The 19482-nt window shown below is 39.5% G+C and overlaps 2 protein-coding genes across 2 annotated transcripts; both read left to right on the top strand.

Annotated features, from left to right (window-relative positions):
* The first annotated feature begins 729 nt into the window (after positions 1–729).
* On the top strand, positions 730–4744 carry eri2 (ERI1 exoribonuclease family member 2). Its single transcript, XM_085355674.1, has 9 exons — positions 730–752; positions 1005–1066; positions 1159–1239; positions 1332–1459; positions 1540–1696; positions 1921–2021; positions 2280–2361; positions 2444–2532; positions 3275–4744. Exons 1-9 carry the CDS (start codon positions 730–732, stop codon positions 4742–4744), a joined length of 2193 nt encoding a protein of 730 aa, XP_085211800.1.
* A 2347-nt stretch (positions 4745–7091) lies between these two features.
* Positions 7092–9150, top strand: thumpd1 (THUMP domain containing 1). The gene is made up of 5 exons (XM_085355673.1): positions 7092–7515; positions 7994–8171; positions 8264–8349; positions 8571–8733; positions 8822–9150. The coding sequence occupies exons 1-5, from the start codon at positions 7309–7311 to the stop codon at positions 9148–9150; spliced, it is 963 nt and encodes a 320-aa protein (XP_085211799.1). The 5' UTR covers positions 7092–7308.
* Positions 9151–19482: the final 10332 nt, after the last annotated feature.

The following is a 19482-nucleotide window of genomic DNA, read 5'->3' as shown; positions in this document are numbered from 1 at the left end:
TTTAATTTAGTTATTGTTATTTAATGTTTAGATTTATTTGTTAATGGTTTCAGTGTTATTTTTCACAATTTTTTCAATTATTATTGTATGAAGCACATATTTCAGGGGCAAGCTTCAGGAAAATCAGCAAAGTTACTACAATAAAAACACAGCACTTTTTAAAAGCAGCTGGCTCACAGGCATGCAGACAACCACAATCTCAGTATACACGACGTCAGTGCCTCATCAAGCATGTTGTAATAAGGTTTTTACCAAACAGATACTAAAACAGGATATTTCATCTATAGTTTTTATTCTTTTTGTTTTAAACATTTTTCGAGTTCACAAAACCGTTTCTGATAGTTTAATTTGACGTTTTTAAGTCGTTTTTATTTTTGTTTAAGTTTTTACAAAAGTGGAGTATTTTTCACACATCTAGTCTTAGATTTTGTTCAGTTTTTTGTTAACTATATAACAACCTAGCTGCTTTGAGTGTTAAGAGGTCTTTTATTTTGATAAGAAATCGTAAGACGGCAACAGAAGCTCGACTATTTTTGACTCTACAGTGATGCCTGCCGACTTGCAGGCTTAAATAATCGAGCTCGGAGCTACAGATGCCGTTTTGAAAGAAACAGCGCGAATTCCCCGAGTTTTCAATTAATGGCTAAAGTCAAGCTCCTGCTATAGTTCACAGTTTCTCATAGAAAGACGGTCGCAGAAACATCACCGTGGCAAAATTAAATAACAGCTATGACCACAAAGAAATTGGCGAAGTAAGTAAAATTAGCCTGTTTGCTGGCTTATCTGCTAACCTAAACAAACTGAACAAAGGAACGTGTTTTGAAAGCAACGAATAAGTTTATGTCGATTACAAGTTACGTTTTTCAATATTGTTTTAGATAAATGCTATAAGTACATCTGCGAGGACAGCGTATTCAGTTAAAAGTAGAATTGTGGTTCACTGTAAACTTTAAATTCAGGTGTTGTTACGATATACACACTATTTTATCTTCGTCCCTTCGCAGGGAATTAGGATTGTTGAGACAGCGGAGCAAGTCCTCTGTGTCGAAGAAATCTGTGGTATCAAGTGAGTATGCCACGTTCAAATCGGATTTGTTTGACAGTTGATTTTTTTTTTAACACTGGATCATGGCTGTGAAAACTGTCTGGTTCTTTCAGATCAAATATTTTCTTATCTGATTGTGATCGACTTTGAGTCCACTTGCTGGAGAGAGAAAAACAACCGCAGCCAAGAAATTAGTAAGGAGCAGATTTAACATTCACAGTTTACATCCGGGTGATGTCCTTACTGTTTTAACACCGGCCCATCTTTTCTTTCTTCCTCCCTGCAGTCGAGTTTCCTGCTGTTCTGCTGAACACGTCCACGGGGGAGATGGAGTCTGAATTTCACACTTATGTTCAACCCCAGGAGCACCCCATCCTGTCTGACTTCTGCACTGAGCTGACTGGGATTACACAGGTGTCTGCAGCATACACATTTAAAAATGCCAGCATGCTCTGTGTTACATTACAACCAACTTTTATTTCTCTCTTGTACAGATGCAGGTTGAAGTAGGGATCCCGCTTCACATCTGTCTCTCGCGGTTCAGCCGTTGGCTCCAAAACCTTCAGCTCGAAATGGGAGTGGCCTTTGCCAACAAAGACCAGAGATGTTCGGGACCGTCTCAAAAGCTGTGTACTTTCCTCACGTGGTCAGGTAAAAGTTCTCAGTATATTGGTCTACACATCTGTAAGCTCAGCATTGCTATGAATTGACATTGGTGAACCACTGGGGTCTCAATTGTATTTTTAAACTAGCTATAGAGAACCATTAAATCTGCTCATTTACTGCAGTTCTTAAGACTATTTAAGGTATTAAATGGTATAAAATGAGCAAAAGTGCACTGAAATTTGTGTTCTTTGGTCTCTGCTGGGTGTCAGACTGGGATCTTGGAGTTTGTCTGCAGTACGAGTGTAAACGCAAACAGCTTCATAAACCTGATGTTCTCAACAGCTGGATAGACCTGAGAAGCACATACCGGGTAAGAGTTTCGAAGGTGTCTTTGTTTATTGTATGTTTTATTTAAGCATAAAATGTTTAAATGGGTGTCAGTTTTAAGGTAAAAGCACAAAGACTAGAATACAGATTTAAGTGAGTCCAAAAAGGCATATATTATGCAGTAAAAGGAGTACATATTTTTATTAAGATCTAAGATGTCACAGACTGTGTAATTGAGCTGATTTACTCTAATTACCTCTGCTCATGTGGTTGTTTCTCTAACTTCTTTTTGTTTTTCCAGCTTTTTTACAACAGGAAACCCAAAGGCCTGAATGGAGCTCTTCAGGATCTCGGAATACAGTTTTCGGGCAGAGAACATTCTGGTATGTGACCAAGTGTAGATAATTCTGTATTACACACGACCATCAACCTAACGGCCTAACCCTTCTTTGTTTTCTCTCTCAGGTTTAGATGATGCCCGAAACACAGCTCAGCTGGCAGCAAGAATGATGAGGGATGGGTGCATAATGAAGGTTACTAGGAGCCTGGAGAGGGTGAGTGGCCGGCCGATGTCGCCCTTAACGAACCCCAACTCTGGAAATCCTAGCATCCCTCATCATCTTCCAAATTTAAAAGCTCTGTGAAGATAATAATATAAAGGAAATTTGCTCTGTGCAAAAACATTTTGATTGTGGACATTTTTTAAAAATGTTGTACTGATTTAGATTTTATTTATTAATAAAATTATATCTTTAAGTTTGTATTTTGTGTGCTTGGAGAGAAGACAACATTAGAACTAAGTATACTGTATTGCCAATGGTGTTCGCTCGTCTGCCTTCACACACATATGAACTTTAGTGACGTCCCATTTTTAATCCAAAGAGTTTTATGTCAGTTCACCCTTTGTAGCTGTGATAGCTTCAGCTCTTCTGGGAAACCTTTCCACTGGGTTTAGGACTGTTTATGGGAATTTCTGACCGTTGTCTGGAATCACATTTGTAAGGTCAGACACTGATGTTGGATGAGAAGGCCTGGCTCGGAGTTTCTACACTAACTTATCTCAAAGGTGTTCTATTGGGTTCAGGTCAGGACTCTGTGCAGGCCATTCTTTCACACCTGCATCCATGGAAATAACTGGAAAACCTGAGTTTGGAAATCCAATTATTTTGCTGGCTGAGGGAATGCTGTTGGCAATATAGTTTATGTAACTCAGAAGAAGTGCTTCCAGAGTTAATTTGATAGTTAATGGGTTGTACCATTCAGATACTGATTTAAAATCTTCTCTGTGTCCTGTAGACCCCGGTGATGGCCAAACCAGTGTTTGGAAACACTGCCTGTCCTGCAGACAAGAAAGAAAAACCTAATGAGAATGAAAAGAAAAATGCAGTCATCCGTAGCAAACACTCATCATTTAAAATTCCCCTCAAAGCTTGTCAAAAACAACCATGTCCCGAGGAGATTGCTCAAAACTTTGCCACAGAGAAAAACCCAAGCTCCGTTTACAAATCTGCTCAAATCTGTCAAAGCCTGATCTCACCAAAGACTCTTCTGAACGGCACGATGGCGCCGCTGTTGAGGCACGGCAGGAAATCAGTCACAGCAGAGGCTGCCCCTAGCCTTTCCACCTCAGTTGTTACAAACTGTGTTTCTCCCCAGAATAACAATAGCAGTCTTATTCTGTGTTCCACTACCGTGAGCTGCTTTTCAAATCTGTCTCCACCAAACTGGGCCTCAAAAACAGAAGCAATGCTAGGATCCACGGAGAAAGAGGAGGGTGCGGAGCTTTTAGTGGAAACTGAGGAGAGGTGCGGCTCATATGACGACATGGTGTTGGAGGGTGATGTTAATGAAGCAAATGATGAATGTGATGCAGAGTACATGTCCGAGTTTGATAGTGGATCTTATGATTGGTTAGAGCAGCATACTTCACATTCAGCAGGAAGTCGGCTCACTTTGAATGATGATATGAGAGAATCAACTGGAAAGAGCTCTAAAATGCAAAAGATTACCACAGATTCTACCAGTAAAGGTCAAAAATCTCATTGTTGTATCTTAACAGCAATGAACAACAGAACAACAACAGAAACGATGCATTCAGTGACCTCAGATATTTATTTTGCTGTGCCTAAAACTGTTAACATTGGTAAATCAAATCAGTGCAACACAGGACTTAGAACCTCCCTCCAACTTCACAAAACATCATATGTTCCCACTAAGAACTGTTCGATTAGGCCTAATCCTTTTGTCCCAGAAAAAACCTCCACCCCCAACACGTCCTTTGCCCGGCCCAAACCCGCCATCACACAAATCCCAAAACATAAAGACACTCTGAGATCCTCCTTTACCATCTACACCGAGCCGGCCAAACAAGCTACAGCTCCCTTGCGTCCTTCCTCACACGGCAGTGTCCTCTCCTCTTTGTCAACCAACGCTCTCCCCTCTCGTGCCGACCGTTCCATCATTTCTGTGAGAGGAGCTCAGAAGATCACTTCTCCACTGTGCGCGTGCGGTCGTCGTGCAAAGCGTCAGGTCGTGTCAAACGGCGGTCCAAACCACGGTCGAGGGTTTTATTGCTGCCCAGTCCGCCGATCGGGCAGCGGAGGACGGATGGAGAAAGGGTGCGAGTTTTTTAAGTGGGAGTCGGCCGTGATGAAGAGCGCATCAGCGGCCGCTCCTGCTGTCGGATCCTCTGTTTCACTCTGTCAGCTCAACTCCACTGTGTCCCATCGTCCAGCCCACACGTCACTGCTAAGGAAAAGCTACTGAAATCCTCCATCATACATTAGTACAGGGGTAGGCAACTCCAGGCCTCGAGTGCCGGTGTCCTGGAGGTTTTAGATGTGTCCATGATCCATCACAGCTGATTTAAAGGGCTAAATGACTCCTCAGCATTTCTTGAAGTTCTCCAGAGGCCTGGTAATGAACTAATCATTTGATTCAGGTGTGTTAACCCAGGGTGCGATCTAAAACCTGCAGGACACCGGCACTCGAGGCCTTGAGTTGCCTACCCCTGCATTAGTATTATTGGTGGAAAGGCTAGTATTATGGCATCAATGCCAATCAATATCACAAACTAACCACCTCTGATTACCAGTTTTAATTAACTCTTTATATAAATATAGGCATTTATATACATTTGTAACTTTACATACTTGTTAATAATTTCAAACTGAATTTCTGTTATCACTGTGGTCCACCTGGAGAACCTTTGAGACACACCAGGGGGACCTGGCCCATGTGTTTGGGAAACACTGGATTCATTCATTACTACACTGATCAATAACTGGGGCCACTCAAAAGAGAAAATAATTTATTATGTTGTTTATATTAAATATATTTTTAAATTTGAATCAAGGATCCATTAAATTCTTTTATAATAATAAAGTTGATTATATTTGTCTGCAGGTAGAGAGGAACCATGATCTTTAACAGAGTATAGAAAGTATTGACCACCAGAAGGCAACTTCTCTGTTGGTGTTTAGAATATCACAAAAACAACTAGCTGGTATAAGCAGAGTGTGGAAAAAGTAACTACATATAACAAATGTTAGGGAATTCTGCTTGTATTGCATTTTTGAAATAAATATCAGCTAATGTATCAGAATATTGGCTTTTTATATCGCTAAATATTGGTAGAAGCATTGGTCCTAAAAATTGGTCAGGTCACGTTTGAATCTGTAGGAGCCAGAACTCAGGCTGAGTTTTAGTAGCTCAAATAATTCACTCAATGACAAGCAATTCAGTGTATAACTGTTGTGTAATTAGTTTGGTTAAAATTCTGTCTCTCTCCATTAATATGAAAATATTATTAAAAATGTGAGACTGTTCATTTCTTTGTAAGCTAGCAAACTTACAGATTCACCTGCGGTTGAAATAATTATTTCCTCGACTATTTCCACTGTGACATAACCTATTGGTTACAGATGGTCCCAGTTTGAAGTTTAAGCTTCCAGTTGAGTGTTGCCACCACTACAAAAAATCAGATGTGACAAGGAAAGGCGGGTCTGACTGTCAAACCACACACTGGCTAATGACTTCTGACTGACAGCTCATTAGGTAATAATAATGTGGTTTTTAAGATAATCCCATGACCAAAATTTTTAAAAAAAAAGACAACTTTATTTATTCAATGTGTTCCAAAATGAGTGACTGAGCCCATAAACTCGAGAGGTCATGTCATGGTGATTTTTCCATAGACTTCAATAGGGCTGGATGTCTTTTTTGGAACCACCGGCATCGCCTTCTAGTGGCTTTCAGATAGTGTTCAGGGTTTTTTTTATACTATCACATAATCTACATGTGATAGTATAATTTTTTTTATACCATCTATGGTTCTATTCAATTCAATGCAATTTCAATTCATTTTTATTTATATAGCACCAAATCACAACAAAAGTTGCCTCAAGGCGCTTCATAGATACAGAGGAAAAACCCAACAATCATATGACCCCTTATGAGCAAGCACTTTGGCGACAGTGGGAAGGAAAAACTCCCTTTTAACAGGAACAAACCTCCGGCAGAACCAGGCTCAGGGAGGGGCGGCCATCTGCTGCGACCGGTTGGGGTGAGAGAAGGAAGACACTCACCCCTAGTGTTGGCTAAAAGAAATCAGTAACTCTTGTGTAACATTGTCTGTGAAATTGAGTTATTTGTAAACACTGATTCCTGATATAAATTACATGGGTGGGAACTCTTTAACACTTATTCATTCAGGATGTACTTTAGCATTGTTTTGGAATGATTTCGAGTTTGACCCCCCTCCCCCAAATATATATCAACCTTATAATGATTATTATTATTTACCAAATACATTTTTAAATATATGGGTTTTTTTCTTGTCAAACAATATAATGTACAATAGCAATTTTAACAGAAAAAAGATTGTGAACAAGAACAAATGTTTACTGTGACAACATTGTAAATAAAGTTGTTGTTTTTTTTAGTTATTTTGTATTATTTTAAGAATGTGGTCATTTTTTTGGAAATCTGATACGGTGTGCTAGAGTAGCGTAGTTTAACACGCGGCCAGAGACTTTTGTCCCTCCTGACACGCCGTACAGGATGACCAACAAACGTGCACGGAGACCTCCTTTCTTGGAACGGCTATGGTTTGAACGCACGTGAGGGGGGAAAAGGCTGCACCAGTCCGTCAACTTCACTCGGTTTTTATATTGTTGCTGCAGGTTTAAAATCTCCGACAGTTCGTGTTGAGCTTACGGCTAATACAGGCGAGGAGGTACAATCAAAACAAACACAAAACAGGTAGCCGATAAGCTAGTGAGCCTCCAAACTCCCGGTTTTAGTTCTGTATCTGAAAGCGCTCTGGAAACATGTCAGCCGTGCAAAACGAATCCAGGAAACGGAGCAAGAAGCGCTTTATGGCCGGCCACCACAGCAAGCGGTGGAAGGGCTCCCGGGAGCTGGAGGTGGGCATGCAGGGGATCCTCATCACATGCAACATGAACGAGAGAAAGTGCACGGCGGAGGCCTTGAATCTGCTCGGTGAATACGCAGACAAGCTCTATGGTCTCGAGCAGGTAAGTTTACATTGTTTACATTATTGGATCAAAGGCCTCCGACGAGCAGTGTTTGGGGCTAATATGCTGGATGGTTTGAGTTAAACTAGGATTTAGCTTGCTCTGTTAATGGAGTAAGGGAAAAGCAACGATCTCATACAAGCTATAATGAATATGTGAAGAACAAATGGCTGGTTTCGGTGTTTCCACGTGTGATTGCTTCTTTTCTCATGTTTTACGTTACTGGAAATGCTTTCGTGTTCCACATGCGTAAAACGAGAAGCACACATGTTGCTTTTTCGTATCACTTGTACTTTTTTGTGTGTTTTTAATGCTCTACATTCAGTAATTTTCTGTGCTTATTATTCTCTTAGTGTAGTTCTTTGATTTAACTTGTGTCAAGGCAACATACAAAGTAAGAATGGCATTGCCCAGCGTAACCTCTGTGTTTTGCAGTGTGCATATATGACAAAAAAGTTGACTTGATTCTTGCTCACAGCTTCAGGAAAATACGGGGAGCAGCAGTGAAGAAGAGGAGGCTGAAGAAGAAGATGTTGATGTTGCCCTGAAGAAAGAAGTGGCCCAGCTGCGAGCATCAGAAACTAAACAGGAGAGGCGCTTCCAGGCACTCGACAGCGGAGCAAACAACGTGATCTTCATCAGAACTCAGAATATCGGTAAAGCTTTTTGTAGTTGATGCGAGTCTGTCTTTCAGTGTTTTTGTTTGGGCTTTTTTTTCTGATTTTTGTTTTATTTTGTTTTTCTGTAGAGTCTGATAAACTGGTTCATCATATCCTGTCAGATCTCCATACTACAAAGAAGAAAAAGTCACGTGTCATCCTTCGAATGTTGCCAGTAAGTAGCTTAGTTGCGAGTCTCGATGTGCATATGCGTTTGAACTGATGCAGGATAGAGAGATGCCGCCGTACTGTAAGTCGAGGGGTTGTTGAATCATCTGAGCATTCACATGACTGAAGCTCTAAAATAGTGCTTTTAAAATGAGCTATTATTTGATATTGATGCATTATGACAACAACAGTAAAACCCTTGGGTTTTTTTTTTCTTTCTTCTTTCAGGTAACTGGAACCTGCAAAGCTTTTCAGGAAGACATGGTGAAATATCTGACCACTTTCCTGGAGCCTTGGTTCAAAACTCCAAGCTGTGCTACCTACCAGATTGCGTTCAAGGCTCGCAACAGCAACCACAACAAGCGAGACGAAATCATCAAATCTATCGCAGGTAGGCTCGTTCATTTTCCATGTTTTTCATGGCTGCCGGTGCCCGTGCTAAAGGAAACTAACTCCTTTCGAATCCGACTGTTTTACAGGCCTTGTGGGGAAGATGAACCCTAAGAACAAAGTGGATTTGACAAACCCTGAACTGACAATCATTGTGGAGGTCATCAAGACAGTGTGTTGCCTCAGTGTGGTAAAAGACTATACGCTGTACAGAAAGTACAACGTTCAGGAAGTGGTGAAAGACGACATATTGAAGCCTGACGTGACCACAGCAAAAGCAGACGCAGACACAAGCGATCAGACGGAGAAACCCGATGCGGGAGAGACTGACAGAAGAGAGACGAAGGGCGAAGAAGATAAGGGCACGAGTGTTTCAGAGAAGGGGGAGGGTGATGAGGGTGAAGGTGGGGGGGAGTGAAAGCTCACACTGAAGAAAATCGTTGAGGAAATACCGTTTAATTTTCTTTGTAGTGCCGTGCTTTTGTTTTAAATGGACTGATTTGTCAACATCATGAACTCCGTAAACATCACAAACGATTCTAATATAATTTAATATTTGGGGTTTTTTAATATTCATGGGGATATCTGGCATCCATTATCACCTTTATTGAGTTGTACATTTCAAATGGGAGAATTTTTTAATTGATGTTACAAACTATTTGTAGCTGCTCACAGTTTTTGGTTTGTCTTTTTGTTTGTTTGTTCTTTTAAATGGTTAATTTGACTTTTAATTTCAGTGTGTTTTTATTACTCGCTTAAAAATGGACTTTTCTTCAAGTTAACAGGCATCACTCCTAGTACCTTTTACTGTTGTGTAACTTGTTTCCTATATTCGTCCCTGCTGCCCGTGTGTTTAACTGGTTCCTCACGTATCCTTTACTTGGTTCGTGGTGCTCTCTGTTCTGCTCATTGGGACAATAAACAGAACGAAGTGGAGGAGAGTGAGCAGGTTAGAAATGGCATACATATAAACTCTGTATGGTGTGTTACACTTAGAAAGTGTAGATACTTCTTTGGCAGTTCTTTTGTGCTCCACAAGATGGAGATAAAACATCATTTTCCAGAGTACTGACTGTTACGTGATAATTGTGCTACCCTCTAAATGGATATTTGTAGCTATACTGCGTACTGTTGTTTTCTTTTAAAAATTATTTTAGGAGAAACAGACTTGCGTTTGTTTTAGTCTTGAATACTACATAATCCTACTTGAATACTCCAGGCTGTACCTACCGTTTAAAATATAAAACACTTCATATAAGAGAGTAACATCTTATTACAGAATACATGAAGAGTATAACCTGTTACACAGACAAATTTTATATGAGTGCAGTTTTTTCTTTTGGCGTCGCTCCAGCTGTTGCTGCTGGAGCGACGCCAGCAGAGGAAGAAATATTTCAGCCATTCTAGTGCTTGATTGATATCGTGCAGTTGAGAACAAATTAATCTCCGGTCTGAAGGTGCGGTCCTACCTGTGAGTACTTGTTATTCATGCATTAAGTTTCTAATGAATACTGACTACTCCCGTGCAGTGTGTCAAGTGCATTGTTTAGAACACTGCAATAAACAACTGATACTGGGAAGAAAGTACGGGTGGGCTGTGAGAGGCACCGACTCTCACATAAGCTGTTTTTTTTTGGGGGGGGGGTTTTTCATTTCTATATTATCAGGTCCCAAAGGTAATTGCTCCTACACCTAAGTCAAACAGCCCGTGTTACTTATGTGTCATGCAAATATAACATGATCCATTTTGTAACCAGATACAGTGTAGATGGCATTGTCTAAGTGAAGGTGTGCTCTCAATGTGGCTCACGCAGGTCTGTGAGTCAGTAGGTTTAACAAAAACAGAAAAAGTCTGTAATTAGGAGCAACCCACATCCTAATTAAGTCAATGTCACGAGGAAGCATATTCAGACATTTTGATAACCTGTAAGCTATAAATGCAAAAGTCTGTAGTGCAGTCCTGTGAAATACTAAGTACAGCCTCACTGCTTCCATAGGAATTAAGAGGGTAATAGCAGCCAGGTGCTGTTAGTTAAATGTACTTGATTAACTGAAATTCAGAGTGTGATCACCTCTGTAGAAGCAGATGTGTGAACAGTTTGCTGGTCTGGAGGAGACGTAGAGCCACAGCCTGCAGGAGTCGACACTCAAATTCAGCCCAAGAGCGTGCAATGTTCAGAGAGGGAATAAAAGCAGCAAGAGCTACAGTGCTTAGCAATTTATTAGGCCGTCAACCAATGTAAGGTTTATGCCACAGTTAACAGTATTGGTAAATAATTTTTATGTTTTTGTAATGGTTAAACCACCAGTATGTGCAAGCTCTTTAATCAAAGTTTTTAAAGCAAAAAATATGATTATTGTTGAAAATTAATTTTCAGATTTACTGCTTTACAAAAATGGAAAGAAACATAGTAAAGCACAATATTATTTTTTGATTAAGATGCCAAAATAGAGGTATTTACTCATATTCCTGCACAGAAAGATGTGTTTTTGCAGTTGAATGTTATGCTTGATTAATCGCTGACTTCTAGCTCAAATTTGGTAAAAAAAAAACAAAACAAAGCTAAACTAAACTTGAAACCTGTTGGTTATTTGCCTAATAAATAAGTTTAGTTTGAAACAAGTTTTTGACAGATTTCCAAAATATCTGGTTTCTATTAACATTGTTTAGCACTGTACATCTCAGAAACTACTTCAAGTAGGCCTCAAGTAGCATGTTACATGTTGAAGTTTCTGACAGTGAAATCAGAGAATGGCGGAACAGGTACGACTTGTTTGGATGGGTTGCCAGGAAAACGCCTCCTTTCTCTAAAATGAACATGACAGCACATTTTAGGATTGCAAACTTATATCACAACAAATCACAAGAGTTCTGGATCAATGTCCTTTGCACAGAAGATACCAAAGGCGAGATATTTGGCTGTAGTGCAAATCATGTTTGGCCAGAAGAAAACACAGCCTATCAGCACCTCTGCCACCTGTTAGACATGGAAATGGAAGGATGATAATTTGGACTTGTTCCAAAGGACCTGGGCACCTTGCAGTCACTGAGATGATCATGACCTCTGCTGTATACCAAAATTTTGAAAAATGTGAGAGCATCTGTCTGACAGCTGAAGGTTGGCTGAAAATAAATCATCTGTCAGGACGATAATCTTAAGCACAGCAGCAAATCTAAAAGAGAATGAATGAAAAAGAGAAGAATCAAACATCTGTTCGTGTCTTTCTCCTGAGTTTATTATACCAACCTACAGTATCATACATATGAGCATCCCCAAACATGAGTGTGCATCTCAGACAGATGAACAAACTTGTAGATAGAACAGTACTTATCTCACCCAGGGCACTGAAACGGCTAGAGCCAGCTGTATTTTTGATTGATAATATGGTGCTATATTATTATTATTATTATTATTATTATTATTATTATTGTTGTTGTTATTATTATAAATTTCCCCCGGTAAGAGGAACACTGCAGCAGAAGTGATCATTGTTGCTTTTTTGTAAGATTAAGCAAAAACTACCTAGCTAACAGAGGAGAGGTGGGAACTGGGAGCAGAATAAAAACAAAGATCATTTGGTGCACTCTCATGTTGCTGAAAAGTCTCCAAGGGGAGCCACAATAAAGTGAGTCATCGTTTTTGATCTAATCATGCTAATAGAATTACAATGACAAACCTAACAGTAATTGTTTACACATATAATGTTTCATGTGTACATCTCAGTTTAGCTTGTTAGCATGCTAACGTTTGTTTATTAGCACAAAGACAAAAGCAGCTGATGGAAATGTTTGCTGCTGTTTGTTTTGCAGATATTGTGGCATGAAATTGCCAGTGAAATTCATTTTGCTGATGATGATAGATTTAAAATAAAAACTCAGATTTCACTCACTGGCACCTTTGCCTTGCAAACAATGACAAAAAATAAGAGCCGCTTTCTCTTTTTGCATTGTTTGTTTTGCCATTGTTTGCAAAAGGTCTCGCATCTGTGACTCTTCCCTCAGTTTACAGGTTCATGCCAGAGTACATGCTCATATCTTTGTAGAATTATCCTGGGTATGTTCTCTGTTTCTGCTCTGCCTTCCTCTAAAGGTCATAAACAGTTTTGCAGTTTGCCTTTTAAAGATATTACCAGGAGAACCAGGCACTGTTTATAGATTTGTGGGCAGACACATCAAACTTCATGTCAAATCTAAGAGAAATAGCAAGAATTGTCTCTGAAAAAAATTGTGCAGTATAACTAGGATGTTGGATACAGTGTAGTGATGGTAATTAATCATAATAAGGACCTCCAGTTCACGTTTTCTGTCTCTTTCAGATACGCACACATGCTCTAACTGATTTGTCATTTCTTTTTCTGCTCATTACACTTGTGCTGAACTGTTGTTGTGACCCTGGCAGTCGTTATCTACACCACATTCTGCTAAAACTCACAAATTGCATTACCTCCAGCTCTCTGGTGCCCCAGCCAGTGAGACCTACTGACAAGCTTGTGGCGCTTATACAGGAAGGAAGGATTGGCTGTTTTCAGCCTCAATAGTGTGTTATTAGTGCAATACCAATTAGACTATGTAGCTAGTCATTTTAATGAGAGACATACAGTGATGCCTCATTATGACATATCTACCATCAGGTGAAATTCGTATGGTATAGAAAATGTATCATTTCCCATCGATTCTTTTTTTCTAATATTAGTAACTTCCAGATGATTCTTCATGGCATATGAAGGTTTTGAAAATCTGTCTTTCAGAGCTCACAGTTTTAAATGTTTAGCCAGAAACAACATCATCTAAATCAAGAGAATATTTACAGCAGTAATAAAATGGTGTTGTCTACATAAAAACATAGCCTCTGATGTTTTAATTGCCCCCAAGGCAATGTCTAATTAAACCTCTGTGGGCACTGCAGCCCATTGGTTTCCAGCCAAAGGACTTACAAGCACGTACACACTGTTCAGCCACCCAGGATTGTACACTCATTCAGGTTTAAATGTCACAGGCCTGTGAAACAATTACATCCACAGGCGCATGTGCACACAGTCCCCAGGGTCAGGATTAGCATCCATTGGTGTGGCTCCATATCTGACCTTTATGAGTGGCTAAGTAGTGCTCTCCGGGGTCTCATTTGTCTCACTTTAACTGAACAATGGCCTCAATCCCCTCACGACTGCAGCTTTCTCTCTCTGCAGAATGAACATTCAGAGCCTGAAATTGTTGAGCTTAAGAGCACACCAAGGACTCGAGGTCCACTTATAGGTGGATGAAATAACCATTAAAGGTGTGAAAATTTGGTTCCAAAATGTAACATTAAGCAAGCAAACCACTGTCGAAAGTGACAATTTGTAAGAAAGCATTTAGTTCCTGGTTATTAAGGACCCTTTATGGCTACATCAGGAAATAGTTTTTCAATATAACTTCTGCTCACCTGTAACCTGGTTTTAACATGTAAGCTGAATAAAATATGAAAGGTTGAAGCCTCCAGTGCACATATAGGCAAGGCAAGGCAAGTTTATTTGTATAGCACAATTCAACAACAAGGTGATTCAAAGTGCTTTACAGAGACATTAGAAACAAGAACAAATAAAAAGCATGATTTAAAATTGATTAAAACAAGCAAATAAACTAACTAACTAATTAACAAACAAACAAACAAACAAACAAAACAGTATATAAAATCAAAACAGATAAAATCAGAACAGTAGATAAAATCAGTAGTTAAATGTAAGTTTTGAAATTTAAGCTTAAAGTGTGGATTTGGTGCTTTATTCAAATGCAGCTGAGAACAGGTGAGTCTTCAACCTGGATTTAAATAAACTGAGTGTTTCAGCTGATCTGAGGCTTTCTGGGAGTTTGTTCCAGATATAAGGAGCATAAAAGCTGAATGCAGCTTCTCCATGTCTGGTTCTGACTCTGGGAACTGATAATATAGATGACTGACTGAGACTGAGTTGTAGATACAATCAGAATTATGTAAAATGATCTAGGAAATGGACTCAATTCTGGATTTTACAAAAAAGGATTAAGGAATTTATAATATAATACAGATAGTATCATCTCTTCTTGCAGCAAACCAGTGAGTAGAGCTCAGACAAAAAAAAAAATGCAAGAAAATGACTAAGAAAAAACCTTTTAGTGCCTTAAAACGCCGCTCCTAAAAATATACACATGGTGTAATAATGTGATGAAAGCATTAAATAGTGAAAGAGTACAATCATTACAGTATGACAAGCTTTATTAGAACAAGACACGGTGGAAAACAAAAGGTTAGCTTGTCCATGTGTGGGTGTGAGTGGGCATACAGTACTACATGGACATCAGCATTATGAGGTTCTTCATCAACTGGCATCATGACTACATTATCATCCTTGGCTTTATGGTCGTAATGCGCATCAATTGCACTAATAAGCATTTAGAGCCCTGAAGATTGTCTTCAGTGTTAACCCTGTAAGACCCAAGCAATCAAAAAACTGAGATGTTTATTAACCCTTATAACAAAATCCACTTTTTTTGCTGTATCATGTGGTGTATGATATATTTTTATTACATATTTATTATATATTTTTTGTATCACATTTGATACATTAGGCATTTTTGGCAACTTTTTGTTAACAACAATGTTAATTTTAGACAAAAAAAAGAGTTTTGTTCATAACATTTTGAAATTATGCCAAGTATTGATCATGTTGATGATATAGAGGTCTCAGAAACTCATGTATCAAAAATGATACAATGGGCATTATAGGGTTAATGTTAACAGTTTGAAATAGTTAACAGAGTTAACCCTGATTCCATGAGATTGATTCATTAAAACTGGGTGAACAGCAACAAATACATTGGACCGACATGTATTCTATGTATGGCAAAGCCTTAATATGGTAAGTTTGCTAACTGCAATGAACAAGGGCACTCTCATTCACTTTCCATTAACCACACATAAAATGTCCAAGTACAAAAAAAGTACAAAAAGCATTAAATTCGACTGAGTCCGCAAAAAAGACACTATTTAACCAAAAGATATTTTGAACAATCATTGTGGATGCTGACCAAAGATTTTCTCCTCAAAAAGAACTAGATCAGAAATTCAAGGTGAAACAATCCAGCATCACACAACAAGTAAGGCAACCTAAAGAAAAGCTATATTTGTCCCGTTAATCATTTTTCCGTCCTACAGAGTTACCTCGCGTGGTCTCATCTTCTGTGATGGAAACCACTACTCGAACTGTTTAATTCCAGTTAAACAAACTAATAACCCCTGTATAAACACATTTGACTTGTGCTATGTCACATTAATGAAAATGTCAGTGCTTTACTGTGACAAGTCAAATATTCTGCTGTGAAGCAACCCCAAAGTAAGAATAAAATCCGGGTATTCTGCTAGCATTACATAAAATACATACTGAATATTTATCTTGTTGTTTTTTGTTGTTCTTTGCATAATTTTCAAGCACATCTATTAAAAGTGGAGGGGAATGCACTGAGCTGACTAAAACTGACTGAAAGACGCTGAGTGTGGTATTTACTTCATAACAAATTAGAGCCAAAAAAATGAAATCAGAAATGACCACAGAGTTGGACGCACTTGTGCGATGGTGACAATAAGCAATTACAAGCCTCGCCAAGCTGGTATGTTTTTGTATAGTTGAAGCTTTTCTGCTATTTTATCCATACCCTCTAGCTATGTGCCAGTTTATAGCATTCCCAGATGCCTTCTCTTTTGTCACACATAGTTAATAGATGCACACACCGATGATTTATTTATTTATTTATATCTATTGTTACAACAATGGCAATATGTTTTGGAGGACATGTATTTCTCCCACAGATTGTGTGTGTGTGAATGTGTATTATACAAGTGTGGCAGGCGCTTATGTGAATGGGGGTTCAGTAATGAGAAATGCTTATCAACCCTCTACAGCCCGTCAGCTTGCTGCCATTAGCTGTTACCCCAACAATCTTACAGGTAGGCTAAGAGTCCTCATATTGATTCCAGACATTGCTGTTTGTCCCCTGCAGAAGGGCAGCAATCAGCAAATGGATTTAGTTGATTGGGATTACGGGAAGTAATTTGTGGAGGAAATAAGTGGGCATTTTTAAGGAGTCTAATAATGTGGTGGAATTAGTTCTCCTAATACCTGGAATGAAGTTGCTGTTTGAATGGAAATGGCTGTTTATGCGATTGGTTTGGGAAGGAGAAAGAGAATGCCTGGTCTTAGAGTTGGAAAGCTGAGAAACAGTTTGTTGAGTTGAATAGAGGGAAGTACAGGATGGAAAAAGGCGAAAGCCTGAGTGAACAACAGATTTCGTAGCAGTTATTCCTCTCCAAACACTCACGTTTGTTTGGTACTTCCAATCAGTGGTGTATAATCCTTTGCTAAGGATACTTTCCATATCACTGGGTGGCTTTCGCTGCAGAGAGGTGCATTTAAGCATAACGCTAACAAGAACCTTGACAATTAGTTGGGGGGGGGTGTAGAGAGTGGGGGCAGAGAGGCGGCAGGGCAGAGTAAAGATGTGAATGGAAACTGGGGGAAAGTAGAAGAACAGCAGATAGGCGAGGAGGCGGTAGCTGTGTGACTCTAAAGAGCTCCAATTACTTTTCATTCTTTTTTCCACTCAATGATCAGTGCTTGAGAGAAAGCTGATCCAGGTTCTGTTACACTGATGAGTCATGTTTGATTCGGCTCTTTGTCTATTACAGAAAATACCTCGGTAACTGAATGGGACTGTGGGACTGTTCATTGCTTTGATGGTCAGTTTTCGTTTTTCCATCAGAAAAACTGCATCAGAAAGACCGCAGTGATACAGCATGTTGTTTCAGTGATATTATACAGCGTGAGCCCAGGTTACTTCAACTGCATTGGCCTGAAGTAGGCCCGTTTAGCTAGTGAACAGCAGAGACAGCAGCCAATATAAATTATTAGGTATAATAATACAGCAGTTCAGTCAAAGATAGACTGTTAATAACATTTTTGATAGGGGGACACATTTATTTTACTGAAAAGCTTTTATTATGAAATTATTTGGATTGACAAAAATGTTAGTATTAAGCTAAAACTGTCTTGCTACATAGCTTTACTGTATTCGCTTAAAACTTTGCTTGGACAGGACTTTTTGACACAAGATTCAACAGTTAAAAAATGCTATTCTGCTGAAGTGTTGACTTTATGACTGAAAAAAGTGCAAAACATTAATTTTTAGTCTTGATGTAGAAAAACTGTATAACTAGCTTGGCTAAAAGCTAGCTAAGCCATTTTAGCAGTAACTAGAGTAGTTTATGTGATTCAGTTTGGTTAAATTAGGGTAAAATAATCAGCTTTTAAGAACGCATAAAGTAATTGTACTGCAGCCTTTCTGTCTTTTCCACTTTGAAAACTTTAAACTATTAATTGTTTCTTCTTGACTTTATTATCTTTATAATTACATTACTACTGCCGGCCTTTGCAGAGCAGTTTAATTGTAAATCCATTACACTGTATTTTAAATATATGTTGACTGTAGTAAAACGTTGGTTTGCTTCATTCTCTTTGCAGGTACATTGATGTTGGACAAATCTAATCCATTCAGTTACTAATTCTGTGTGTTTTTTTAAGGGATGATCTTATTGGGTTTGATACCAGCTGCCACAGAGGATTGAGAGTGTGACAGTGAAACATGTATATGTGATTTTGGGGCCGATGACAGACAGACAGAAGGTCTCCTTGAGAGGACATAGAACTTTAACAGGATTGGAAATGGTACCGACCAGCTGTAAGAGGTAAGAGAGAAAGAGCAGGGGATGAGAGTCAAAGTGTGAAGAAGGAGGGGTGGCTACGCGAAGAGTAGTGTTGTCATTTAGTCACAAAGTTGACCAAGAACACATTTGTGTTTTGTTGCAGCAGCTTGCAAAAACATATAAGAAGGGTGAAATGAACGTCTTAGAAAAGGAGCGAGCTTTGGGATCGAATTAAGCTAGACGCATCATCAAACGCTGCAAGCACAGCAGGGGGCCTTGGGATACACCCGTCTGAGAAATGGGTGGTGTGGGTGTGTGCTTATAGTTTTGTATCGGCCTAATAAACCACCCATCTGCAGTGAGAGAAGAGGAGTGGATGCTAGGAGCAGGGGGGGTTACAGCACTCTTTATGCTCCATATTTACACCCCGTCCTGCCCAGAGGTTCTTTGATGCTTGTCGATACCGCTGCGTGATGATGTCATACGGCAGACAGCAAGGGAGGGAGGCATGATCAAAGGAAAGAGGGAGGGATGAAGACGCAGGAGAGCATATCCAAGACAACAACGGGACAAAGATGGCGACTGCTTCTGCAATGGGACGTCCACTGGCGTCCAGACCTCGGAATCACTGCGATGAACTCGGGCAATGCAGCAGGTGTATTCACCTCCCTTATTCTAACAGGACGACCATCAGCATGACACACTGGAACCACCAAGCCAACCTCAGCCATCACTACCGCGGGGCTAGCACGGTAAGCCTTCCGTCTACCTTAGCCTTTCCTCCGCTGCCGTTAAATCATCAAACCCTCAAGACCCCGATGTCTGGTTACCATCACTTCATCCCAAGTATTCATCATGAGTTGCCATTCTTTCTAATAACACATTTTCTACCCATTTTGCTTCTTTTTCCTCAGCCCTTTCATCATGGTCTTTTTGGCCGTTAATATAGGCCTCTCTTTGCCATCAAAGGCAGCACATCAATTGCCTTGACTCCCAAGTGTATGTGTGAGGGTGAAAGAAAGGGAGAGAGGAGAAAAAAA

This window comes from Diplotaxodon limnothrissa, linkage group LG6 (genome assembly GCF_057381915.1).
Source record: "Diplotaxodon limnothrissa isolate DT_005_m linkage group LG6, D_limnothrissa_male_GT1.1, whole genome shotgun sequence".
Classification (NCBI taxonomy): Eukaryota; Metazoa; Chordata; class Actinopteri; order Cichliformes; family Cichlidae; genus Diplotaxodon; species Diplotaxodon limnothrissa.
The sequence above is the reverse complement of the archived record's forward strand: the minus strand, read 5'-3'. Positions and strand labels throughout refer to the sequence as shown.

Coding starts and splice junctions, on each gene's coding strand:
- eri2 (XM_085355674.1), top strand. CDS start 730: ATGACCACAAAGAAATTGGCGAA. Junction 1,240..1,331: donor CAACCGCAGCCAAGAAATTA/GTAAGGAGCAGA, acceptor TCCTCCCTGCAG/TCGAGTTTCCTGCTGTTCTG. Junction 1,697..1,920: donor TACTTTCCTCACGTGGTCAG/GTAAAAGTTCTC, acceptor GCTGGGTGTCAG/ACTGGGATCTTGGAGTTTGT.
- thumpd1 (XM_085355673.1), top strand. CDS start 7,309: ATGTCAGCCGTGCAAAACGAATCCAGGAAACGGAGCAAGAAGCGCTTT. Junction 7,516..7,993: donor AGCTCTATGGTCTCGAGCAG/GTAAGTTTACAT, acceptor TCTTGCTCACAG/CTTCAGGAAAATACGGGGAG. Junction 8,350..8,570: donor TCATCCTTCGAATGTTGCCA/GTAAGTAGCTTA, acceptor TTCTTCTTTCAG/GTAACTGGAACCTGCAAAGC.